Source organism: Tachysurus vachellii, chromosome 13 (genome assembly GCF_030014155.1).
Source record: "Tachysurus vachellii isolate PV-2020 chromosome 13, HZAU_Pvac_v1, whole genome shotgun sequence".
NCBI classification, from domain to species: Eukaryota; Metazoa; Chordata; class Actinopteri; order Siluriformes; family Bagridae; genus Tachysurus; species Tachysurus vachellii.
In genome coordinates, this window is record NC_083472.1 from 15,609,136 (window position 1) to 15,636,730 (window position 27,595).

The 27,595-nt window shown below is 37.9% G+C and overlaps 2 protein-coding genes across 10 annotated transcripts in view; both read right to left on the reverse strand.

Moving 5' to 3' along the window:
• The window catches only part of hdac3 (histone deacetylase 3), a 448,843-nt gene that overhangs the window by 276,773 nt on the left and 144,475 nt on the right, over positions 1-27,595 (reverse strand). The window lies entirely within an intron of this gene.
• The window catches only part of csnk1a1 (casein kinase 1, alpha 1), a 35,998-nt gene that overhangs the window by 3,267 nt on the left and 5,136 nt on the right, over positions 1-27,595 (reverse strand). For 3 of the 8 annotated variants that reach the window (XM_060885411.1, XM_060885409.1, XM_060885410.1), the window contains exons 3-10: positions 14,011-14,137; positions 12,290-12,388; positions 10,200-10,283; positions 3,292-3,431; positions 1,953-2,031; positions 1,146-1,220; positions 776-882; positions 476-588 (exon numbers count right to left, since the gene is read on the reverse strand). In XM_060885411.1, coding sequence (XP_060741394.1) covers positions 476-588; positions 776-882; positions 1,146-1,220; positions 1,953-2,031; positions 3,292-3,431; positions 10,200-10,283; positions 12,290-12,388; positions 14,011-14,137 — 824 coding nt within the window. Of the gene's footprint in view, positions 1-434; positions 589-775; positions 883-1,145; positions 1,221-1,952; positions 2,032-3,291; positions 3,432-10,199; positions 10,284-12,289; positions 12,389-14,010; positions 14,138-27,595 lie in introns of those variants that run through there. The other 5 variants (XM_060885405.1, XM_060885406.1, XM_060885407.1 and 2 more) reach the window with 3 other exon arrangements.

Sequence of the window (27,595 nt, forward strand, 5' to 3'; positions counted from 1 at the left end):
ACCAACAGAAATTACAATATCGTAAGCGAAATCACTTCCACTCATGACAGTGTTAAGATTAAGGAATAGTGAATCAGAGATAATGCACACTCAATCGTGACCTCTCAAAAATGTACTTACAGATATGATTATTATAATCTGCCATTTAAAGAACGGTAGAAGAAACCCTTAATCCCAAAGCATAGCGACTGATAAAAGTTAGTAGTCAAATTTCCCAAGGACGTCTTTGCACATGCAAGACCTTTCCCCCACCTTTTTGTGGATTCTCCTTAAATTTATACTGTTTTTTCATATTAATGAATCTCTGAGTGAAGAGATTGTTCCAATTGCAATGTCCGTCTTTACACCTCCATTTAAAAAAAAAAAAAAAAAAAACATAATTCAAGCTAATGGTGTCTTACTTTGCACTGAAAACGTCACTTGGCTGTTTGCTACTAACCTTTCATGTTACTCTTGGGTTTGTCAGTTTGCTTGCCTGTGGGGGTCTGTGCCTGTTGCCCCTGTCCCCCTGTGGATGCGGCTTGTTGTGCTGCTTTCTGCTTAAGCATGGTCCAGTCAAATGTGTAGTCATACTGGTGGTTCAGAGTCCTAAGGAATATACAGTAAGTGTAAATAGGTAGCAAAATAATTATACACAAGTTATTCAAAAAACAGCTCTAACAAAATCTGAGTTTTATTTTCGTGACACTATGAAAATTGCACGTCTCTCTCAGCTCAAAAAAAGTACATTTATATTTGTCATAGCATTTGCCATTGAATAGTGTTGAACAAGTACCTGAAAAGAATGCGGAACAATTGACGCAGGTACATGTAATCAGGGGCCTCTTCGAATCGTAGCCCACGACAGTAATTCAGGTACATGGCAAACTCAGCTGGAAAACCCTACAAAAATTGTTTAGATCTCTATAAAACATCTATTCATCTTTTCAAAATTCAGGGTTAAAATTTTTAAGGGTTAGCAAATTCTTAAACAATTAGGAATCTTGATGTATATAAAAACATTGTCCACCAACTGACTGTACTGTTTGTCTTTTTGTGTTTGTCAATAAACGATGTTTCTTTCCCTAAATCATAAAATAACTGAAAATTATAATGTATATGTTTTTTTAGTAAAGAATGCCCTTTCATGTGCTTGTCCCACATACCTTACACAAAACCTCAACAGGTGTAGACATCTTTTTCTCACTAATCTTCTCATATTTCTGTTTCTTTGTGGCAGCCTGTTTAAAGAGCATGAAAAAGTATGGTATGGTCAGTGATATGCAAAATATGTAAATACAGTAACTGGCCACTTTATAAGGAACATCTGTACTCCTGCTCATTCAAGACAATAGTTGACCTCCCAAGGAGGTGATCGAAAGCATATAACACACACAAAAAAGAAATCATCCAGATACAGGTCAAATAGTTCACATCAGAAAAAAATTAAAAAATTTATGATGTGTTTGTTAGTGCCAGATGGGCTGGATAAATTGTTCAGACTGTTGATCACCTAGAATTTTCATATACAACAACCACATAAAAACACAGACCTGTTTAAAAAGGGCAAAACAATGCCTAGCTTAAATCAGAAGAAAAAAGCCCAGACTGATTTAGGCTGACAGGAAGGCTATTGAGGCTTAACAACAACCATATTAAGCAGAAAAGCATCAAGGAATCAGAGGCTACAGTGGGCATAGGCTCATGGAAACTAAACCGTTTAGGATTGGAACAAGTATAATTCATTGTCAATGACACTGATAGGAATGCCTCTCACAAAAGCAAGTGTAGTCCTTTGTGTTATAGATTTATATTTTTGTAGTGCTATGGATCATTCTCCAATTTTGTGTTTTCATTTTCTTTTAGATTCTTTGCCATTTTTGCAGTTTCAGTTATTAGGTGTCTAGTAGTTTATAGGTCTTTTGGAGCCAGAAATGTGCTGTGTAAAGCTCACAACCTTGTCTTTAGCTTACCTTCAGTCCCTGCCAAGGCAAGCTTGTTCTGTTGAAGTACATCAGCACATAGCCTAGAGATTCCATGTCATCTCGGCGACTGTTCGAGACAAAATAATTAATTTAATAACAGCACACTATATTAAATACAGAAACCAGTGAATACTAACACTAGGCTTTCAAGTGTTATATACGCTATTTAAAAGGCTTTAAGAGGTTTCCGAATGGTTATATTTAAATCATCTGCCTAGCATATCATTTTATACAAGGTGAAAAAACACAGTGCAGCTAGTAGGTACACATCCATGAAATGCCCTAACATGATCAAAATTTTAACTTTTCAATTGCATCTGTACAAATACTTGACAGAGTTGATTTTTGTGGGGCAATACAGGTGCTCAGTGTGCTGCCTGTTCAAGTGTTTACACAGTATACAGTATAAGTATTAAACAGGAGTCTAACTTATTTGCATCATGTATCATTTGTATATAATCAAGTCTTCTTTGTTAATGTGTTTAAAAATATTAAGGCTTTCACATCATGCACTTCCTATAGCAGGGAAATGGTTTAAATTCATGCCCAGGTTCTTAATGCCTCATAATCTGGTCATGATGTCGTTTAAAAATAGTGGCAAGTTATGAGACAGAATGGGTCTCTCTGAGATAAGAGTCTCTCAACTGTATGCAAGTCATGCATGATGCCATAAAGCTACAAATTCCAGGGGCTGGTTTCCATATTCACAACTCCTGTTGCTACCTGGAATTAATTCAGTTTCATGTATGAAGACAAAATGTAAAAATAAAAAAAGAATAACCACCTGGATTATTATTTCTATGGATTTTTGCATAATAATTATTCTCAATTATTAAAACTAATCTTTGCATTGTTCCTAAACCCTATGCATCAATGCTGACTCGAGTGGCAGTTGTGGTGACAGTTAATAATCAAGTTTGTTTTTAACGCAAGTTCATATAACCTGGGTCGCCAGGTGGTTTTTACAAATCATTAAGATTCAAACTTGAGCTTGAACAAACATTTCTTTTGCACCATTTAGAAACTACTTCAGATTATCTATAGCTTTTACCACATTTCTAATCATAATAATACTGTACAGTCCAGCAGAATAAAGAAAGTTAAAACGCAGTACAACCTTGCCACCTTGTGGGTCTCTGGGTATTTTAGATCAGCAGCTATAATAATTCTGATGTACAGTATCAGTAATATTTAAATTGAATGTGTGTCTTCTTTATAAATATTTATACCAAAATAGATTTAGAGAGCTAATTTACAGAAAATTAAGTCATGTAAACATGTCTGCTAAAAATACAGACTGGCTTGATAGTGTAGTGTTGTCTCACACCTCTGTTCTATGCCCAAGTGTGCATTGATGCTAGCATAGCGGGCTGTGCCTGTGAGGTTTTTATCTTCTCTGTAGGGTATGTGTTGTCGTGTCCTGTTGTCCCGGTATTTTTTGGCCAGACCAAAGTCAATGAGGAACAACTGCAAAGAAAATCAGAAGACTGATATTAAACCAACCAAAGTACACCATAAACAATTTCAATTGCCACCTTAAATTTAAACACAAGAAAACATTGGATGACGTTTTGGGACTAAAGCACTTAATGGACATGATCTGGACATGCATAATGATGCTTAAAGAAATAAAAATCTGATCATTAAATGTGAAAGATAGCATTTATCAAGTTATTTAGAAGGGTACTTTTTTCTCCAAAGGACTAACATTCCCAGAGGCTGTCCATCCTGGTTTTCCCACATGATCCATGCAAGAAAATGTTACTATTTGTACATTTCTTATTTCTGAATAAGCTTTTGGTCTTTAAGCATAATTTTGTTAACGCTAGCACAAATTTTTAATGCAGAATAAATCAAAGTGGTCCATTCAATTCTTGAATATACTGTGGACATACTGTTCACACAGACTGCACAATGTCTTTTGACTTTTTACATATAGGCAAGCAGAAAAGTATGTATTAAGATGTATAAATAAATGTAGAATTATAAACAAAAAACTGAGGGTAGCAGGAGAAGCAGTGAAACAACTTGCTTGGTTGCAAAGGCATGGTTGGCAACTACAGTTCTGAGGCTTCTACAGTAAAAGATATTTATCTCCTTGTAATAGTTATTATTACATGCTCCTTGCAATTTTTACCAATTCATCTTGGCAAATTCTTTAAATATTTAATTCCCTAAGCTTATAGGGGTCCTTCCGTTGGGTCTCGGAAACTTTTTTTAATTTTTAAATGTGATAGAAGATATATTGGCTATACGTTTGGGTCACTGTCTTGTTTAACTTCCATTTTTCCCTCCCCAGACAGCATATTAGCAATTCAGACAATTTTCCTGTATCCTGGTACATCACTCCAATTACATTTCCTTCGATCACACACAATGCCCCAGTAATATTTACTGAACAGCAGCCCCAATAAGCCTCATGAGGCTTCCATTTCTGTACTTTACTGTTGGTATGATATTATTGGCAACCACACTTCCTCTCTTGTATGGTGTACAAAAGCAACAATAGAACAAATTTCATTTATCACAAAACGAAGATTAATTTTTACATCCTATCAAATTAAGCATACATGTTTTTGTTTCCATATTAAATAAAAAATTTATACCTTTTCACTTCAATGTCTTTTGCACATCCAATTTGCCAGCATCACTACTCTGGCTCTTCTGAGAAATTATTAAGCAATACAAGGGTTACAAGCAATACAAGGGCTGGTCTAGACTTAAGAACCGCTTACGTCAGGGGCTGGGGGCGGGGCTACTGTTAGCGATTTATTTGATAACATACCTTAAGTGTTTAATGTACCAATGTTTAATACACTTTTACTTTACCGCAATATGATCACTTATCAGCACACATGATAGTAGGTAGCTACATGCTAAGGCTAACTTTTTTCTGTGTTAATGATAAAATAATGTTATGTACTTTCTTGATTACAACCTCTGTTTATACAAATTACATGAAGCTGCAAGTACACGTTGGATTCGCGACGTTTAACAGTAAAGCAACATCCGCCATTGTTGATGTGTTTGTGTTTGCCGCTGCTGCGCTAAAGTTGCTGGGAAACGTGTTACGTATACAGTGACGTCAGACTCGGCTCCGTGATGGCTCTCTAACCGATGGAAAGGCAAACCGGTTCTTAGAAGGATCGCCAATGGAACTAACTTTGAACCAGCACCAGCTAGCTCTGAACCAGCACTCGGTTCTTTTTGGTGAAAAAGTGGTACGAGACATCTAAGTGACTAACAGCTGAAAAGCATAAACAGCATGGATACATAGGACAAAAGGATGACCATCACCCTTTGCTCAAGATTTCATCACATCACTCAACAATAGCACAAGAAATAACATTTAACATAATTAACATTTTTCTAACACAATATTTTGTGTTAACTGTATTTTTGGATGTGTAAATCTGAAGTGGATATACAGTCGTGGCCAAAAGTTGGCAGTGATATTCATTTTGTGTTTCGCAAAGTTTGCTGCTTAAACTGTTGTGGTGTTCATTTAAATTGATTCTAGATTATTGTGCAGAGTGATGAGGCATTTTAAAAAATTGCAAAAATCTTTATTGGCCAAATAAAAAACTTTTCCCCAAAAAAATAATGATTTGGCCCTGGCATAAAATAACCAGCTATCCATGTGTGGGTGGGGTTGCTTTTCAACCAAGGGAGTGAGATCACTCACATTTCTGCCCGAAAACACTGCCATGAATAAAAACGGTATCAAAACATCCTACAAGAGCAACCTCTCCCAATGATCCACGATCAATCTGATGGTGCCCCATTATGCTGGAAATGCACGATCATGTCACAAGGCAGATAATTAAGTGGCTCAAAGATCATTAAATTGAAAATTTGGATCTGTGGCCAGGCATCTCAAGCCCATTGTGAACCTGTGGTCAATCCTCAGAAAGCGAGTAGACAAGCAGAAGCTACAAACTGTGATAAAATCTGAGAACTAATAAGGCAAGAATGAATTGCCATTAGTCAGGTTTTGGCCCAGAAGCTTATATCCAGCATACCAGAGCAAATTGCAAATGTTATGAAGAACACGGATCAACACTTTAAATATTGACTGTGTGCAAATTTGTTTTTGCTAATAAAAGGCTTTAAAACTTACTGAAAAACAGTGATAATCATTTCATATCATAGAAACATATGGAAAAACAATCTTCAAATACTGAAGCAGTAAACTTTTTATTTACTGTGTTTTGCAAATCACTGCCAAAACATTTGGCCATGACTGTATGCACTGAAAATATGCATGACCCTTCATGTTTCTGGAGACACACACAAACATGCATATACACAAAACACACACTTCTGTATCCTATATTTTTGCATACATTTGACCAAAAATATCCTAAAAAAGTCCTAAAAGCAAACAAAGTGAACACAAACAAATGAGCGAAGAAGAGAAGAATTTTATTCCATTCCTTGGTACAGAATAGCTTCAACACTTGGATTTTAGTGGGTATCCTCACAATGAACTGCTTGCTTTAGCAGGGTTTCCCGCAACACTTTGCTGTTCGGGCGGCCCGCCTAAGCTGGGAAACCCTACCGCCTTAACTAGGTCGCCCAAAAAAAAAAAAATCCGCTGCACAAAAGACAGTCAAGTGCATCTCGGAGAATAGCGTGAATGCACTACACACCGGGAGCGGGCACGCGCGCCACACGGCCGAAATGAGAGACAGACATGGTCCGTCACTGTCTGGAGAATAACTAGCCAGTTGTTAATATGCGTGTCTGCAAAATTTTTAATTTTAAACGGGAAACCCTGCTCTAGGTCCTTCCACAATATATTCTTTTGGATTAAAGTCAGGACATTGACCTGGCCATTCTAAAACATTATCTTGTTTCATCTTTAATCCTTCTTTGGTAGACAGACTTGAGTGATTGTGCTCGTTGTTTTGGTGCGACCCCTTTTTTATTGAGATTTACATCATGGACAGATGACTGCATGTGCCAAATATAAACCAGGCTCCTCATCATATCAGATGATAATACGCTATTCCAATACAGATTAATTTATTATAATGCAATTTAGTGCCAGGAATTTTCTTTTGGTTTTTAGTATCTTATATTACACAAACATGTTTCTGACCGTTCAAATTACACCACATTAAATTCAAATTAAATTTAATTCATTAAAAAATTAAATTAAATTTAAAATCATGAGTTTTGTCATCCTCAAGCCTTAACTACAACACATTTTGGGCTTTTTGGACTGTCTGAAATGGACATAAAGCTTGAGAAATCTTTTGGTGGAATTCTGCCACTTGAAAATGCACTGCACAGATAAATGAAAGCACTTCACCGCACTGTGTATTCTCATGAGATTTAGATTTTAATCAAAGTCAAATTTGTGTGTGCTGACCTCTTGCAGTAAGAGATATTTGTATGTTATTTTAATCAATCAAAGCAAGAAAATTTAGGCTCTTATACTAATGGTAGAAAATATACCTGAAAGGCTGTTCATTTACTATCAATACAGGAAACTTATCTTTTCTTCCTAGCAGTTAAATATGGTCATCGGCCAAGAGTATACACAAGAAAATTCCGATGGAAAACAGAAATGGTATTATTCAGGGAGTTCCAAATAAAGCACAAAGAAATGTGCCAATTCTAGAAATAAAATCAAAAAAGGTCTGGGCAGTAGGAACAGAAAATTAATGGGTTGTGCACAATTACTTTCCAGACAAAAAAGCTGAATTTTTCAAAGAGTATTGAATTAATGGAATGAAGAGCCACAATTAACCTTGTCATCAAATTTAATAACTTTGCAGGAATCACTGTGCCATTGTCATCTGACACAGGCAACTACCTATTTTCTACACACAAAGGCACACGTAACTACGGACACACAACAGGCCATCTAGCCATTTCTAAATGAGCATGCTGGATGATAATTCAAATGGGGAACAGGTCACATTTAGAGAATGTCTAAAAACAATGAACTGGATCTTCTTAATTTTACAGAGAAATTAACCAGAAACAATTGTCATTTTTAATACTTGGTGTCCTTTGCAGTCGATAAATGCCAGAAGTGTGAAAGCCACAGACACAACAGACAACTGGGTTTCTTGCCTGGTGATGCTCTTTCCTGACAGGCCTTTACTACCGTTCTCTTCTGTTTCTGCTTATCTCTGGTGTGGGGTGTTTTGCCTTTAAATGTGGCCTTTTGCAAATGTATGCTCAATTAGGTAAAGATCAGATGCCTGAAATGGCCAGAAGATAAAGCCCTGCACACTTCTAAATGGCTTAGAAGGTAGGGATGTGGTAGCTCAGGGGTTAAGGTGTTCGGCTACTGATCGGAAGGTCATGGGTTCGAACCCCAGATCCACCAAGCTGCCACTGCTGGGCCCCTGAGCAAGGCCCCTTAACCCTCAGTTGTAAGTCACTCTGGATAAGGGTGTCTGCTAAATGCTGTAAATGTAAATGCTTAGCAATGGTTTACAAATTGAGGTAAAACTCTCTGTATTTAATCTGGTCAAGTTTTAAATACTTGTTGCTAGGGTTGCAAGGAGGGTGCACTTGATTAGGCCTTAACTGTTGGGTGATGTTATTTCACCAGTGAAAATTCTTATCCAACAGCTGTGCATTCTTTCTCAAATATATTTGCACCCTTAGTCATTGGTTTGCTCTGATTTTTTTAGACTGACTATTACTTGCTTTACTGGCAATGAAACCAATCCAACAGGAAATGCCACACTTTAAAACCCTAGACCTTTTAGTGCTTGATTGTAAGTAAAACAATACGGAAATAACACATCTAACCATAGGATAAATTAACAACCATCTGATCGATTATTTGTTTATATAAAAGTGATACAATTCCAATACTGTTTGTCCAATCTGAATGACAAGACCCTCAAAACAAATGTAACTTCAACATTCCATGACAGACAGCTAAAATAACGGTCAGTGTCTAAATACCTGTGGTCCTGTGTGCATACACATGACACAAATACACTATACAACAGAAGTGAGCACATCCCTGTACAATTGTGCTCAAATGTCAAATGATTAAAAGTTTCCTCTCCACATTAACTGCATTATTGATAAGTTCACAAGTAGTCTATAACCCTCTTAAGAACAATCAGAAACAAATACTTTTGAAAAACTATACTGAATATACAGGCCCTCAGAGAAGAAACTCAATGCAACAAAAGTTATAAACCCTGTGATCATTAAAAAAATTGAGCACACCTGTGATTTCCAATAAGCCTAACTGCATGAACATGGTTATAAAATGACCTGTAAAGAATAAAATTTCTCAGTTTTGGTACAATGGGCTGTGTCTATCTGCATCATGGCTTGACATGGAAAGGAAATGCTAAAGGAACTGAAAAATCTGATGATTTCGAAACATTACAAAGATGGAAAAAATATATAGGAAGAGCCGTTTGAAGAGTTTAGTTTGAAACACCTTGCAGCAGTAATCATGAAGTATAGAGACTGATGCCACAAACCAAAGCCACAATGCCTATCCTCCTAAAACAGCACCACAGTGTATGCGCTACTTGTACAATCTAGCTCTAACAGACGGGCAAGTGCTTCAGACGGCAACATTCTGACAGCACAAAGGACATTGCATAATGTCCAACTTCAGGATAAAATGCCCTTGCATGGTGTTTTTGACACAAAACTGCAATATTTAACTGCTAAAGAACAAGAAAATAATCCAGATTAATAATAAACACACATTATATAGTACAGCATTTTTGTCATATACCTCAGGAGTACCAGAGTGAGGGAATAGTCCTGACAGTGAAGCATGGAATGCAGGAGTGTGATGTGTGACTGCATGAGTGCAAATTGTGTCAAGGAAATGGCATTGGTAGATGGCAGCATGAATGCTTCTGGATAAAACCAAAATACTGGATGGAAAAATGTCTCTTATCTTCTGAGAGGATTGAGTCATCCATAAAAGTAGAAAAGTTTTTATTCTCATTAATGAATATTGTACCTTTGTTGCATTGAGTTCCTTCTGTTAGGCCTGTATATTTAACATTGCAACTCTAATGTACACAATTCACAATCATTGACAAGTAAGGTTAATGTTATCGTACAAGGATGTACTCAATTCTGTTGTATACTGTGTGTTTTTATATATATATATATATATATATATATATATATATATATATATATATATATATATATATATATATATATATATATATATATATATATATATATAAGGCAGCATTATTAGGCGTTGTAGTTTCAGACCTGGTTTAATCCTGAGAAAGATGGGTCCTGAGAAGAACTAACAGCCAAGCTTCTTTTCCTCTTCCCCACTGGAGATTCTAAACACTAAACAGACAATAGAGGGTGCAGTACATCAAACAGTATTGCTGACAACCCCACATGGCCAACGCAGACAGGCAACACCAAGGCTAAGAAAACGAACAGGCAGGGAGCCCATTGCCATCCTTTATAAACCAGCAGGCCTTTTGCATGTACAATTAACTAGTGCAAGAGACAGCAAAACTGCACAGCCTAAAAGCACATGGCCCAAGTGTTTTGATTAAATAAACAATTATCGGTCATCTAAGAGCCCTCTAGTGCCTGAAAAAAAATTCTCGCTACAAACTAATGGTTGAATATATTTTTCCATGCACAATTGTTTTGCACAGACCTTGCAGAAGTTAAACTACACCAAGAATAAATGCTGATTAACTAGGAGCAGCTCACTAGATGTAAAAGTGAAATAACTAATATCAAGTTCAGCAACTACAACTAACACAAGGCACCAAAAGCATTTACTGTGATGGTTCATTCTTTTTGAATTAGAAATAATATGAAGAAAACAAATCACAACAAAATCACATTACCCGACAATTAAATTATTAAAATAAAAATAAAAAAATCTGTAAAATAATATCTTCAGTAAGGAAGAGGGTAGAATACTTCTGTTTTTACATAATTCAAAATAAAAGGTGCAGGGGAAGTGGTCTGAGGTTTTGGAGTTTTGGAGAACATTAATATATCTGTATTTACTCAAGTGAGTTGATTGTGAGTCGATGCAGGTCATCTGACCAAAGCTTAGAATTCCAAGACTCTGTAAAACAGACCAGTAATAACCAAAAAGATTCCAATTAAATGTAACAACACCAATGTGTGTTATTTCAGTATGAAATAAAACAGGTAAGCCAGAACATGGTAAATGTTTCAAATATTTGTCTTGTTTCACCCAAAACTGTGTACGCAGTTTGCAGTATGGAGTAGAATTTATGCCAAAGTCCTCAAGTAGTTTTCGCTTAGGAATCACACTTTCTACATATTCACACACAAGTTGACTTTGTTGGTATGATATGTTTTTCCCGAAAAATTAATAAACCAACAACTACAATCGACTCAATAAAACAAGCAAGGCTATTCTTCAAATCCAATAATGAACAATGCTGTGTGGTAAAACAACAGGAACTGGAAGAAAATGATTGAAGAATAGGAGTGCGGTTACAAAGCTTCAGATCAGATTGTCTCATATGTAAAAGCTACCATTGAATATATTACACAATGACAAAAATGTCAGGTATAGATATTGTTAAAATTAAAGAACACATACTCACAGATAATGCTTAAGCCTGGCATTCACACAGACACACTGCTAAACATATAAGTTCCAGATAACATTGTCCAAAATGGTAATACAAAAAGTCACTGAATTAGCGCACAGTGAAAAAGACCACTAATTTGTTTATCACTAGAAACATTTGATCTTACACTGCTAGTGATTTGTTTAAACCACATTTTAAATTGGCCAAATGTTGCCTGTCTGCAAGGGCACAAAACAATTTCAAACGATAAAACAGTCAGGCAACGTTAGGTATTATTTTCTGTATACATATATATATACACATATATATATATATATATATATATACACATATATATACACACGGTGTATATATATATATATATATATATATATATATATATATATATATATATATATATATATATATATATATATATATATATATATATAGTGATAGCCCAAATTTTCTAAAGTGCAAGACAAACAAGATAACAAAATTCTTAATTAATAAAGAAAAAAGGCAACATGTAATCAAAATTTAAACTGTCATATAGCACTTCATGACACTCCCAAAACATCTTTCTGAAGATTCTAACTGAATCTGAGCAAATTTAAGTTTCCCATGTTAATCATGTTGCCCAAAATAGTTGCATGACACATGCATCATTGGCTATTAAATATTTGTATATGGCAAAGCAAGTTACACGTTTGTGTACATGACAAATAAAAATACTCTAGAAATTCAACTACAACTACTCTGATTATGGTAAGCACTTACCTTATTACAATGGCGGCCAATGCCCATTAAAAAGTTGTCTGGTTTGATATCTCTGTGGATGAAGTTTTTTGTGTGTACATACTCGATTCTGCTGATCATCTGCAAAGAACACAATGCTTTGATGAAGATAATCCATTGCGCTCACCACTTTAACGCACAGTCAAATAAAAGGAAAAAACACTCACACAAATTCCTGCTGTAACATGCACCTTAAAGTTTATATTAATTCAACAATTATAACCATTCTACATTAAAGCACTGCCCATCAAGAACTGTAACCAAAGTGACATACAGTTAAGAGTTGTGTATGGCACGAGAGCTATTGTTAAATTAAATTTCCTAATTATCTTACAATTATAATTATATGGAACATTTTTGCATTAATTGAACTTATATTCTGAATATAGCAATTTTGATAAAGGGTCCAAGATACAAGATGACTGTCGAACTCACCAAGATAATGTTAAATATGAAAATACATAAAACAGCAGACCTTAAGCCGAAAGAAGACTTTAAAAAAGATGACGTTAATACAAAATGACAACGAAATTGGGAATTCAAATCACATTAAAAAACTTTGTGTCAGAGACAAAATCCTGATTGAGACCTACTGTATTTTTCCTCCTTAACAAGACACTGCAAAAGCTTTATGCCTCTGTTCTATTATATTATCGTCGGGCTCCATTATTAGTAGAGGCACGGCACAGGTAAATCATACCCCACGCATTCTCTCCCGCACACACTAAAATTTATTACAATTTAAGCAATTAAATGTAACATTATTGCCCTACTATCTCTGTGTATGATTCAATATCTAATAAACAGTCTATAAATGATCAAACTAATTGTGTTGAGTGTTCACCTGGGACATTATTTAAAAATTATTGAAGGGTCTCAATTCTTAGTGCAAGCACAGGAGAAAACAATTTTAATGTTTATATTTTTTATATTACATAATACATATAAATACACATACACACACAGGAAAAATTATTTGATCCCCTTCTGATTTTGTACCACTAAAAAAAAGTAATCAGTCTATAATTTTAAGGGTAGATTTATTTTAACAGTGAGAGACAGAACAACAAAAAGAAATCAAGAAAAATGCATTTTAAAAAAGTTATAAATTGATTTGCATTTTAATGAGTGAAATAAGTATTTGACCCCTTCGCAAAACATCTCAGGAGGGATTTTGTCCCACTCTTCTTTGCAGATCCTCTCAAAGTCATTAAGGTTTCGAGGCTGACCTTTAGCTTTTTTTTTTTATTTTAGAACAGCAACCATTTAATTCATTTGCAGACAAGATATAAAAAATAAATTCAATTTGGAGAAATGCTATAACTTTTTTAAATTACAAAGGGCTGAATATTTTTAGAATGCATTGGAGCTAATTTATGCAATTTATGTTTAAATATACAAAGTAGCAATGCTTAGTCTGCAAACTACACAAACAAAAGAGTTTGAAAGTGTTTCCTTAAAAACAAATAAAATAAATAAATTTCACCCATTAGGCTAAACTGTGCCTCTATTTTGTTAGATTTATTTAATGTAAATACTATCTAGTAATTCACTAAACACTAGGCTTGAAGCAACATTAATGATATAATCATCATCATACACAATCGTTTTCAGAATTTAGGAGAAACAGTAAATTCTACTCATATCTCAGCACTTGTACACTGAAAGATCTTTAAAGAAAAAAATCTTATGCTACGTCTTACCTGATCTGCAAGCATAAGAACTGTTTTCATTGTGAATCTGCGGGAACAGAAGTTAAAGAGGTCCTCTAGACTGGGTCCCAGAAGATCCATCACCAGGACGTTATAGTCTTTTTCTTGGCCATACCACCTATAAAAATCAAATAAACAAATTAGGTTGACCACAGTGGTGTATGATAGTGTTTAGAACAATAACACCACAGGGCTACCTTTACAGTTTTAACACCTTCACAAAATTCTAAGAGGGCAAGCATCACATGCATGTAAACTCTATAAACTCTGGCAGAGGTGGGTGTATGGGTGTAATAGTGTAGGGAATGTTTTCTTGGAACACTGTGAAGCTGTCAGTCATCATCATTCAGTCATCAATCAATGCTTGAAGGCCACATCCTAATGTTACACCATGTGCATCCCTTCATAGCCACAATGTTAGTCATTTTCTAAAGGTTACTTTGAAGATGCACCAATCAACAAAGAAAAAAGTCATCTTAATTTGTCTTTGTGAACAAAGACAAGGAGTTCAGTTCAGTTCTTCAGTGACTTTCCCCTTGCCACCAGATCTGAATCCAAAAGAACACCTTGGAACGTAGAATAGGGAAACAGCTACAGGTTCCAAGTAGGAAAATCAGGTCAACATAGAACAGAAGCTCAATGGAATTCAACATCATGTCAAATTACTATACAGCTCCTCACAAAATGGTGTGGAAAAACAAAAAGAAAAATAACCACCCGTGGTGCATTCCTAACAGGTATCCAATATTAAAATTAGTGCCTCACAATTTGCAAAGTGATGAAATGAGCATGGTAAATTAATGGGAATGGTAAATTAAATTATATAAAAGACAAAGGAATAATAAATGATGAAAAGCTGATAGGTAACAAGGAAACTACCTGATGATGAGAAAGGTCTGACACTCTTTTCACAGGATTTATATTGTTTTTTCTTCTATGTAAACCCTCGAGACTTTGGTGAATTTCCAACGTCAGTTTCTGAAATACTCAAACCAGTAGGTTTGTCACCAACAAGCTATGCCATGGTTAAAGCAACAGATTTTTTTTTTTTACCCATTTACTTAAGCTCTTCACCTGTATCTTCATGATTGGCTGATTGGATAACTGCATAAATAAAACAGTTATACAGGTGTTCCTATTAAAATTGACTGTGTAGATCATTCACTCACTCACCATTTTAAAAGGGACATCCATACACTTTAATAAATGCAATAGAGAGTGGAGAGTGTGGGATAGAACAATCAAAATTCATCTGCTGATCCCGAGTTGAAGCAAATGATTCTACCCACAGAAAGTAAGTGGCCAAGTTCCCTTTTCCTAACAAGATTATGTACATCCAGGGCCACAAAGAGGATGCTAATTGTTACTGTCCATTATGTTAGCAAAAAATTAAAGATGAAAAGTCATTTTTATTCCAGTCTGTACAAGTGTTCGCTGTATGAGGTCTGTGTGACTTAAGCTTGGCAAGAAACTGACTACAGTCAACCCCATTAAAACATAACACTGAATATCACTGATTCCAGATTACCTGTTACTATTATTTTACCTCTGAAAACCAGAATAAAGACAAATCTGGAACCAAACAAAAATATCCCTTTAGTCAGAGACAATGACAGTAGTTAAGCATGACCCGAAAAACAGATATGCTGATTCTAACAGTAGAACATAAATAAATTCACACCTCATCAGGGTAATGCAAAGACAGCAAAGAACATTGATCTCACCAGAGATATTTTGGGCGCTGCAAAGATTCAAATACATATGGAAATTGTTCATACTAGTATATCTAAAGGACATCCCTTTTACTGTAATTGACATAATGTAACATCAATTAGTATATAAGATAGGTTAGTATATAACATAGGTTCATTATAATATAAATACAATTTCTGCAGGGCCAAGCAACAGAAAATAAATGTGTGCTTTAACTCTCTTCATTTGAATATATTGTCTTCTGGTAAAGTAGGTTCCTGACTTTTGTATACTATCTGCTTAACTCACTTTGTTCTAGAGTAGTGTGATTTGAATTGTTATATTCTATACCATTGTTGATTTTTATAGTGTTGGTCCTTGTTGTTCTCTCAGCTGATTAATCAGGAGTAGTTTCAGTCTACCTTAAGGTGTGAATTGGGGGCAGGGCTTACCTATTTAAATTGAAGGTTCTCCGCTACAGACGCTAGCGTCTGTAGCGGAGAACCTTCAATTTAAATAGGTAAGCCCTGCCCCCAATTCACACCTTTGTAAGTATCTCTCTCTCTCTCTCTCTCTCTCTCTCTCTCATTGTAAACTTTGTGTCTAATACTGTTTTGCTATATTCTACCATACCTTAATTCTCACTCTTGACTGCAAATATGTGCCTTAAACCCATCTCTGTACTCAATTCCTACACTCGCAGACACTCTCGTCCACAGAGCAGAGGTCACAATCCCAGTAACCTCATCTACCCTCCTCTGTTGTGTAAGTCTCAAACAGTGGTGGTAGGTGGGCTCTGGAATTGCCAGTCTGCTGTGAAAAAAGCTGATTTTATCTCTGCTTTAACTTCCCATTACTCCTTTGATTTTCTTGCGCTAACAGAGACCTGGATATCCCCACAGAACACTGCTACACCAGCTGCTTTATCCTCTGCCTATGCTTTCTCTCACTCACCACGAGAAACAGGCAGGGGTGGTGGTACAGGTTTATTGCTGTCAAAGAAATGGTGCTTTACACCTCTCCTCTTGTCTCATTTAACCATCTCCTCTTTTGAATTCGATGCCATTTCAGTTACCTCTCCAATTAACCTTGTTATCATTGTTGTTTACCGCCCTCCTGGTCCCCTAGGTGACTTCTTGGAAGAAATGGACACACTGCTTAGTGCTTTCCCTTCTGATAGCTCCCCCCTGACAGTGCTTGGTGACTTCAACCTCCCCTCTGACAAGCTACATTCTTTTTCCCTCCTGTCTCTTCTTGACTCATTCACACTCACACTCAACAGCTACATCCCCACACACAAAGGAGGCAATGTGCTGGACCTGGTTTTCACCCGTCCTTCTCCAGCTACAGACGTGACTGCTACCCCACTACACGTCTCTGATCATCACCTGGTATCCTTTACCATCACTCTCCCTACCCTACCTAAAACTACCTCTCACCCCCTCGCTCTTACCCGCCGCAACCTTTACTCTGTCTCCCCTTCTTCTGTAGCTTCTGGCACTCTTTCTTCCCTTCCTGATCCTGAGTCTTTTTCCTCACTGCCCTTGGACTCGGCCACAGATACTTTCCTCTCATCTCTTTCCTCAACTATGGACTTCCTCTGCCCTATGTTCACTAAACCCAAGAAAACTTCTTGTTCTGCTCCTTGGCTTTCAGATGTGCTGCGCAACAATCGAAGAGAGCTAAGATCATCAGAGAGAAAGTGGAAGAAATCACAACTTGATGCAGAACTTGATTCTTACCGAACACTCATGGCCAAGTTCTCCTCAGATGTGACTTCTGCCAAGACTTCCTTCTACAAGGAAAAGCTTGAAGCTTCCTCACATGACCCTCGGAAATTCCACAACATCATCTCTTCTCTGCTCAACCCCCCGGCTCCACCTTCTTCATCCTCCCTGACTGCAGAAGACTTTGCTTCTTTCTACCAGGAGAAGATTGAGGAAATCTGCCGGACCTTCACTTCAGCCCCGACTGCACTTACATCTCAGAGTATGGACTCCCCTACACCTTTGTTGTCACATTTCTCAACTGTAACAGCAGAAGAGATTCTAAAACTCATCCAGTCTTGCAATCCTACCACCTGCCCATTGGATCCACTCCCTTCCACTTTGCTGCAGACCATCTCGCAAGACCTTCTGCCCTTCATTACAACTATCACCAATAGATCCATAGCATCTGGTCAGGTACCAACTACCTTCAAGAGAGCAAGGGTTATTCCCATCCTGAAGAAACCTGCTCTGGATCCATCAGACATCAGTAACTACAGACCGGTATCACTTCTCTCGTTTCTTTCAAAAATTCTTGAACGCATTGTCTTTAATCAACTGTCTGTCTATCTCTCACAGAACAACCTCCAAGACCCCAACCAGTCTGGCTTTAAAGCAGCTCATTCCACAGAGACAGCCCTTTTAGATGTCTCTGAGAAACTACATGCTGCTAGATCAGCCAATCTCTCATCCGTCCTTATCCTCCTTGACCTTTCAGCAGCGTTTGATACGGTCAACCATAAGACTCTCTTAGCCACCCTCAGGAGTCTTGGGATATGCGGATCAGCTTGGGAATGGTTCGCTTCCTACCTGGAAGGACGCTCATATCAGGTAACATGGAGGGGAGTGACATCTGCTCCACGCAGACTCTCCACTGGCGTCCCACAAGGCTCAGTACTTGGTCCTCTTCTTTTCTCCCTGTATACTCACTCTCTTGAAGTTATTTCCTCACATGGGTTCTCTTACCACTGCTATGCTGATGATACACAACTTATCTTCTCTTTCCCACCCGCAGATGCCACAGCTTCTGACCGGATCTCTGCATGTCTGGCAGAAATTTCATCATGGATGACTGCTCATCAGTTAAAGCTTAATCCTAGCAAAACTGAGCTGCTCTTCATCCCAGGTGATTCATCCCCAGGTCATGATCTTGCTATATCCTTGCACAACGATCTGATCTCCCCTTCAGCCACAGCTCGCAACCTTGGGGTAACCATGGACAATCAACTGTCCTTTTCCTCTCATGTTGCTAATGTGACTCGCTCATGTCGGTTTCTTCTCTACAACATTAGAAGGATTCGACCATTTCTGTCCACACAGGCTGCTCAGGTACTTGTTCAGTCTCTTGTCATTTCTAGACTGGATTACTGCAATGCACTGCTGACAGGTCTACCTATGAACGCAATCCGTCCTCTGCAAATGATCCAAAATGCAGCTGCCCGGCTTGTTTTCAACCTGCCAAAGTTCTCGCATACCACCCGCTGCTGCGATCCCTCCACTGGCTTCCGGTAGCTGCACGCATCAGATTCAAAACACTGATGCTGGCCTACAAAGCCAAAAATGGACCAGCTCCCTCTTACCTCAAAGCCCTCATCACTCCTCGCACTGCACCCCGCACCCTCCGATCTACCAGCACTGCTCGACTGGTTCCACCATCTCTCAGGGTAAGAGGCAAGTATACTACAAGACTCTTCACTGTACTGGCACCAAGGGGGTGGAACGAACTTCCCCTAGAGGTCCGGACAGCTGAGTCACTGGCTATTTTCAAGCGGCGGTTGAAGACCTACTTATTCAGGAAACACTTCAACTAGCACTTCTTTCATTATCTTTTGCATTTAAAAAAAAAAAAAATAAAAAAAAAAAAAATAAAACACACCTTTGACACTTTCATTGTAACTTAGAACAAATGTTTTAAACTCATGGTATCTTAAGTATGTAACTTAGTGATCCAGCATTAATGTATTCAATGTTAGAGATTTAAGCACTTATGTACGTCGCTCTGGATAAGGGCGTCTGCCAAATGCTGTAAATGTAAATGTAAAAATGAAGACCAAAGTTTCACTAGAGTAAGTGGGCCCTCAGGGCCTGCACTGTGTTTAAAAAATAAAAAATAAAAAAATTATATTTTTTTTATTTATTTATATATATATATATATATATATATATATATATATATATATATATATATATATATATATATATATATATATATATATATATATATAATTTACAAGAATTCATGCATGTTAAAGCTGTCTTGTTAGCAAGCTTTTACTTAGCTAGATCTGGGACCCATTTTTAGTGAGAAGGGGCATTGCAACTGTCAGCCAATCTGGTCTCTTCTGACAAATTATAGTGTTATTTTTAATACTGAATACAGGTCATGCTTAAGGTTGTGCACAATTTCCTGAATTCTGAAAAGCAGACTTAGTGTCTTCAAATACTTGTATTTACTTTACTACTGAGCCATTACTTTCTCATTTGAAACATGGAATTTGATCACCATACTACAGATCTTGTACCATTTTATTTCTGAGGGTATTTTATTAATTTTAAGAAATTATATATTATTTGCTAAGGATTTTTGGTGCTAGTCAAGTTTCTTTTATTGTCAATTCAACCATAGCCTACTGGTATAGGACACAAACAATGAAATGAAGCTCTTCTAGGACCAAGGTAACAAATAAACAGAACTTAGGACTAGAGATGAGCCGGATACTCGGCTGAAACGAGTATCCGGTACGGATAAAGCACTTCTGCCGAGTACGAGTATTATATGAGTAATACGAGTCAATATCTGTGCTCGGACTGAATGAAAATCATCATTGGGTAGCTGATTGTGTCAGCGTTCTGTGATAGGCTAGTCACAGCGCACCTCCCCTACACACATACAGATGGATTGTGTTGCTGTGTCTCGCTCTGCTCACTCAGTCACACACAGAACAGCTCTCTGTCTGTCCCTCGGTCACACGGGTTCGCGGGTCTTTTCTGTTAACGTTTAGGTTCTCTTCAGCTTTTTACTTCGGGTTGTAACGTTAATAATACGTACTTACTAACAAGTAGAGTTCTGATAAACGTGGGTTCGTTCAGACGTGGTGCTTGCTTGGTAGAATGCGACTCGCATTGCGTCTCTGCCTATCGGAGATTTTTGTTCTTTTTTAAACCTTCAGCTGTCTCTAACCAGTAACCAGACACTGTGTCTGACATGTTTTTGCTGTATTTCATAAAAACAAAGGTAGTAAGCTAGTGTTATAAATATTACAAATTAATTATTACCTCTTAAAGCCCCGCCCATTTCAAGACAAGCCACGCCCACTTCCGGGTTAGGCCCCCACCCACTCCGAGTACGGATACAGATAATTCATATGGTTAACAGATACGGATACAGATACAGATAATGCTGTACTCACTCATCCCTACTTAGGACCAAACGTAGAAATAAACACATTACACATATACCTACATAAAGTGCATGTTGCACTACTAGTACTATATAAAGTGGATGTGTGCAAACTAGGGCTGCAGCTAATCGAGTATTCTATCAATTATTCCATCGATTAATTGGATAAGAAGCACTTTTTCGATATTAGAGATATACAAAATATGCAAAAATAAGATGCGTCTTTTAAAATTAACAACTAATTTGTTTACTTTTTTTGGAAAAAAATATATTTTTATTGCCGAAATTGCATACATTAATTCTCCAGTGAAATGTTGAATTCTGCAAAAATGTCAATTGGCGATATTTGCAGCTGTGTGTCTCCAAGGGATCATGGTCAGGCTGTGGGACTGTGAGTGGGTGAATGAGTTAGAGAGAGTATGAATAACACTTAGGCTTCAACAAAACTTAGCATACGAATGTCAGGAATATATAAATAATGATATAAAAATTTATTATATACAAAAAATTGTAGCATTAACAGTATGCTTCACTGAAACTAAAGGGCCCAAAATCAAACCGTGAAAAACAACTACATAACTCTCTCATTACATTACACCATTTCTGAGGCCATCTGTGTATGTTACAGGGGCAATTCTAGGGTCAGAGCTTTAGGGGTGCTGAGCTTTAGGGGTGCCAATTCTAGGGTCAGAGCTTTAGGGGTGCTTTAGGGGTGCCAATGAGCCCCACTGCCACCACCCACGCTCTTTTCACACAAAAACAAAAAATATGTCTATTGAAAAATAACTATCATTTTAACATTGATTCAACTAACTCCAAAATTAATTGTGAGTTCACACAGACAGCACCCTGTAACAAACACAAAACCTTCTTCACTTGGCTGATTTTCCTGACCATTAACTCCATGTGCCTCCTTTTGTATCAACAGTCATCAGATTGGTTAGATTAGATTCAACTTTGTCAAAGTAACAGGTACTTGGACAACAAAATGTAATTCATCTTCTGTAAAATCTTCTTGACATGTTGTAGATGTAAATTAGTACAATCTTACTGTCAGTGTAGTACTTTACAGCATGAAGCTCTAGGTCGATTTCTTGGCATATAAGCTCTGCCATTTCTGTAGCAAGGACCGCGGCGCATAACTCCAGTCGTGGAATTGTGTGAGCTGGTTTTGGTGCCAGTTTGGCTTTGCCCATGATGAACCCGTGAGGTGCTGTCTCTGCTCGTTGACAACTCGCAAGCAGGCAACAGCTGCGATTGCTGTGGATGAGACGTCACTGAAGACACACAGCTCTGTGTTGTGTTGAGGAAAGAGACGATGGTACGTAAGGTCTGGGAATGTGTAGGTGCTCTAACTCGAGAAGAGAGTCTCTCCATACAGACCATAGTCTTTCTTTAGCTGGCGATAGGGGATCGTCCCAGTCACATGGTTCGGAGGTTAGTTCTCTTATGAGTGCTTTTCCCTGTACAATTATCGGCACAACAAAACCTAAGGGGTCGTACAAACTTAACAGTGGATAGCACGCCTCTTTTGGTGAATGCTTTTTGTTCTTTAGAGACTTCAAATGTGAAAGTATCCGATTCAAGACTCCAGCTGATGCCTAAGCTTTTTTGCACAGGTAATGGGTCAATGTCTAAGTCAAGACCTTTGATGTCTTTTTTGCTGGGAACGCCTCAATGACCTTGCTGCTGTTTGAGGCAATTTTGTGCAAACACAGACTTGACTCAGCTAACATTTGTGTTTTTTGCAGGAGAGCGATTGATTCAAGTTCAGTTGGAAGTGAGGTTAGACCGTCATCCACGTAAAAGTTTCTGGTGACAAAATGCTCTGTGTCCTTGCCATATTCTTTCACACCAGCTTCAGCTGCCTTGTGGCGCCCGTAGATTGCAACAGAGGGAAACGGACGATTTCCAAAAACATGGACTTTTATACTCATACTCGATGATCTCTTTTGTGACATCGTTGTCTTTAAACCAGAGAAAACAGGAACTTGCGGTGGTCTTCCCTTACTGTGAAACAGTAGAACATTTGTTCCACATCTGCGGTTATTGCGATGGGCTCTCTGCGAAATCTGATTAAAACCCCAAGCAAAGCGTTGTTGAGATCTTTGCCACTTAAAAAGTACGTAGTTGAAAAAAAACCACACGCATTTGTTTGGGCTTCTGCGGGTGATACCCCAAACATGAGGAGATACCAACACTCTTCATTCAGCTCTAAGGAGGGTGCGACTTCTGCTTGCTTGTTGTCGATGACCTTTTGCATGAACTGTACAAAGTGCTCTCTCATCTCAGGTTTTTTGACGAGATTTCATTTGTGTGTTGAGTCTTTTTAAAGCCTGATCTCGATTATTTGGTAGACGTTGTCTGGGTGTAACCAAGGGAAGGGGTGCAACCCAGCTGTTGGTCTTATCCTGATACATTTCGTTCTGCATTATTGTGAGAAATTGCACATCCTGTTGTGAAGGCGCTAACTTTTCATCATCCTCCCTCTTGATGAAGATATTGTCCCCAAGATTGTCTGTCTGTATTGCCTGGTAAGTATCTGTGCAGATTTGAGTGTCTTTTAGTTCCCTTACAGATTTTTCTTTTATTTGAAGGACATTGGTACATGGACTGAGGTACGATGGACGACCATTGAGCAATGTGTTTGTTTTGTACGTTGTGACAGACCTTGGTTTGTGTGCACCATTCAAACAGACATCTCCCACAATAACCCAGCCGAGGTCAAGGCGCTGGGCGAATGGTGCATTATGGGGACCATTGCACTGCTCTCTCACTTTGTGCAAACTCAGGATGTCTCTACCCAAGAGCAACAGGATTTGTGCATTTGAATCTATAGCATGTATCTTGTGCGAGAGCGCCTTTAAGTGTGGGTGGTATTGGGCGACTTCAGGCGAGGGTATCTCTGAGCGATCCTCTGGGATCATGTCACATTCTAGCATCGGGGGCAGGAGCACCTTTATGTGACCATCTATAGACTCAACAATAAAGTCTTTAGCCTTTCTCCCTCTAACTTCCATGACACCTGAACATGTTTTTAAGGTATACACCTCTGTGCCTCCTTTAACACTAAAGATGTCGAAAAAAATTCAGAGCGGCCAAGAGACTGATTGCTTTGCTCGTCCATAACGGCATACAGGTTTATTGCCTTGTCCCACTGACCTGATGGATACACTTTGGCTAGGCATATTTTAGCACAAGACCTTGAGCCACGTTGTTCGCCACATACCTCTGTGCACATTGCTGTAGCTGAGACTGATGGTGTGCTAAGCTCAGGCTCCACGCCATGCTGTTTTGCCTCTGTCAGCGGCATGATTTCGTTAGGAGGGGGTGGGCCTGGATGTAACACTGTATTGTGCCTTTCACTCCCACATTCTTTGCAGGTGACTTTGATCTGACAGTTCTTGGCTTGGTGTTTGGTTGATGCGCAACACTTGAAGCATATGTTTTTATCCTTCAGTTATGTTTTTCTCTCTTCTAGGGGCTTGCTGCAGAAACTGCGACATCTCCTGAGGGGATGCATTTTTTTTATGCAAAGGACATTGTCTGGATCATCAATAACGTCTGTTGTTTCATTACTCTGTGCTATGTCTGTCTTTTTCACTGAAATCATAGGGCGAGTGCTGTTTTTAACAGGTCTGTCAAACTTGGGCTGTGCTGCTGACAGAAAGGAGAAGCTAGGATCATTTCTTATGCTTGCTCCTGTACAAAGGTAGAAAAGGTAGAAAATGGTGGAAATGTGGCATTGTAATCTACCTTGTATTTATTTGGATGCATGTGAGATCCATCTCTCTTGTAGGAAATAAGGGAGCTTTTCCACTATGGGGTTAACACCACGAGCTGTATCCAGAAAGGCCAGCCCAGGTGAATAGCCCTCTGCTTTAGCTAGTTGTAGTTCCAGCAAGAGATCTCCTAGCTCTGTTAGTTTGCTGGAGTCTCTAGCTATCTGTTGAGGATTTGGGGATGTTGCACTGAATGACTGGTGTTGATGATTGAGAACTGGATGTGCTACGTTAGGAGGTGGTGTCGAAATGTACATGGATGGCCGTTGTTCTCTGTGCTGCTGGTTTTCTTGCTTGATTACAATAGTAATGTAGGGGGATGCTGATGGTTCTGCTCCTGTGTTATCATGATGGTAGAAGGGATTTGTAATTGACATTTGAGGCTGTGATGGCACTTGGTTGCTTTGCAAGAATACTTGACTATCAATGAAATTTTTAACCTTTTCCTTGGAGTCCATGGGGTTGTCGCACGGATGTTCTTTGCTGTAAGGCTGTTGTTCTTCAAACTGTGCAGCTGCTTCTAGTGTCTCTGCTTCTGCTGTAGCAGTGGCTGGTGCTTCTTTCTTTATCTTTAAAATATGTAGCTGAGAATTTCAATGCATTTCAGCTTGTTGTTTCATTACTTCAGCTTCCTCTTCTGCATAGACCACCTGCACTTGTACAGCCTCAGCTTTGGCTCGCGCTTTGAGAGCTGCTACGCTTGCAGATGATCTGGTAGACCGCGTTGAAGAAGCAGAGCACCGGGATCTTGTTTCCCTTACCTCATCTTGTGCTTTCAGCATGTGGCTCCCTGGCAATTGTTGGGGATGCTGGTCCAATGGCTGCCACATGTTGATTTGATGACTGAAGGTAACAGCTTCTGAAGGGCATTGTATGCTGATAAAAAGGTTTTTTACTGTTCTGTCCTCACTAGACGTGTACTTCTCTATCCAGTTAGACAGTGAACAAGTGAGATGTTGGTTCATGGCTTTTAATCTTTCAGTAGCTTTCATGAATCTTCTCAATTAACGTTAACATGAATATTTCTCTTTTTTTGTTCGTAAAAAGCCTTATGCGGTCACAACTTCACTGTACGAGCCGCTCTTCAGCCATGACACTTAACAATAAACTCCACTTACTACACGGAAGTTACCATCCCAATCCGAACCACAAGATGGCGCTTAAAGTTCAACGTATAAACAAAATCCTCTCTTTACAGTTAGCAATTAATCTGAACCATTACAACCTTATATAAAAGAATATCCTGTCAGTGGTATTTAATATAGTTTATATCACATAATTTGGTTAATTAATAATTAAATTAAAATGCAATTATTTTTTTATTTTGACTTTCAGTTTGAATGCAAGACTCAATATGTTGATTTAGGTTTCCTTTGAAACATTTTCTTCTTTAAATTACACAATGTAGATAAGAATAGATTTTCAACTTGTATATTTTGCTCAAGACTGTTTTGAGTGAGGTGTGTGTTCCCTTATTTTTTCTTAGCAGTATATAAGTAAGTGCTCTGCAGATTTGAACCAATGAGCAACAAGAGAAAATGTCTGATACAATACACAAAATATTCTAACTTAGCAATTTCTTGTAATATACCAAATCTGCTCTGCATTTTCCACGCTCATGTGATATTTTGAGTCATTCTTTTCTCTTGATGTATTACCATAGACTTGTATCAGTCTATAAAATCAATTCTCAAATATATTTACATTTGTGGCAAACTGATAAGTATGAACATATATAGTCGCTCTAGTATAAAAATAGAGCTCTTGTTGAAGAATGGAGTGTTTTTCCATCAAGATTTTGAACTGATTGTTTTGCCCTTTGATTACTTACTATATTTAAGTGCTTGCTGTATGAGGCATGGCCACAAAATCTGCATATCATTAGTAAGTTGCTAGGCTTACCAGAGATAGGAAATCAATTAATTCAAGTCACTGAACCAATGATTCTCTGACAAGCCCTTTAACATACCAAGTGATGAATCCTAGAGCATCTCGAAACTGCAGAGAAGACACCCCCCCCACACACACACAAAATACAATACAATCTTGATCAACATATAAATTCAGATGAGATATTACCTGCATTAATTTATACACAGCCACATATGGATAAAAAGACACACTAAAAGTAGAACTGATAAGTCTAAAATTTAATAACTTTACTTTACCCCCATTTCCACATACAAAATAAATCCCGTTTGAATAGGGAATAAGAACACAAATTGTCCATACAGCATTAATTATAATTTAGCCAAAGTGCATTCTGCTTGCTTGGTTTCATATGCAAGATTCACTTACAAATGGCATACATCGACTGAATTAAAGTAAAAACACGACTTGTGTTGCTCAAGTGCAAGACGATCTTGCCGTCAAAGAGCTTTTATGAATGCGACAGCGACAACAAAAGTCTCGATGAGAAATGTCTTCTTGTACTATGTGACAAGCAAGTGTCAGAAGCGTAATTTTGCACAGCGTCACCTTGTGTACCAGGGTATTTGTTTTACATCAAGCACCATCTAATGTCAGGAAGTGAATTTGCACACTCACTCATCGCCAGTGAAAATCAATTGGGTATGAACGTCAAAAAACATCACCAAAAAGCACACGCCTTAAGGCTCTTCTACCCTGCTTAGTTTGGCCATGCGGCCCTCTCTAGGAAGCGTTCTGCTGGTTCTTTACTTCTTCCACTTACGAATAATTGAGGACACTGTGCTCATTAGAACCTTCACTGATGCAGACGTTTTTCCTGTACCCTTCTCCAGATCTTTGCCTCGATACAATCCTGTCTTAGAAATCTACAGACAAATCCTTGGATTCCATAGCTTGGATTGTGCTCTGACCTGCACTGTTAACCTTACATAGAAAGGTGTTATTCCAAATCATGTCCAATCAACTAAATTTACCACAATTGGACTTCAATCAATTTGTAAAAATCA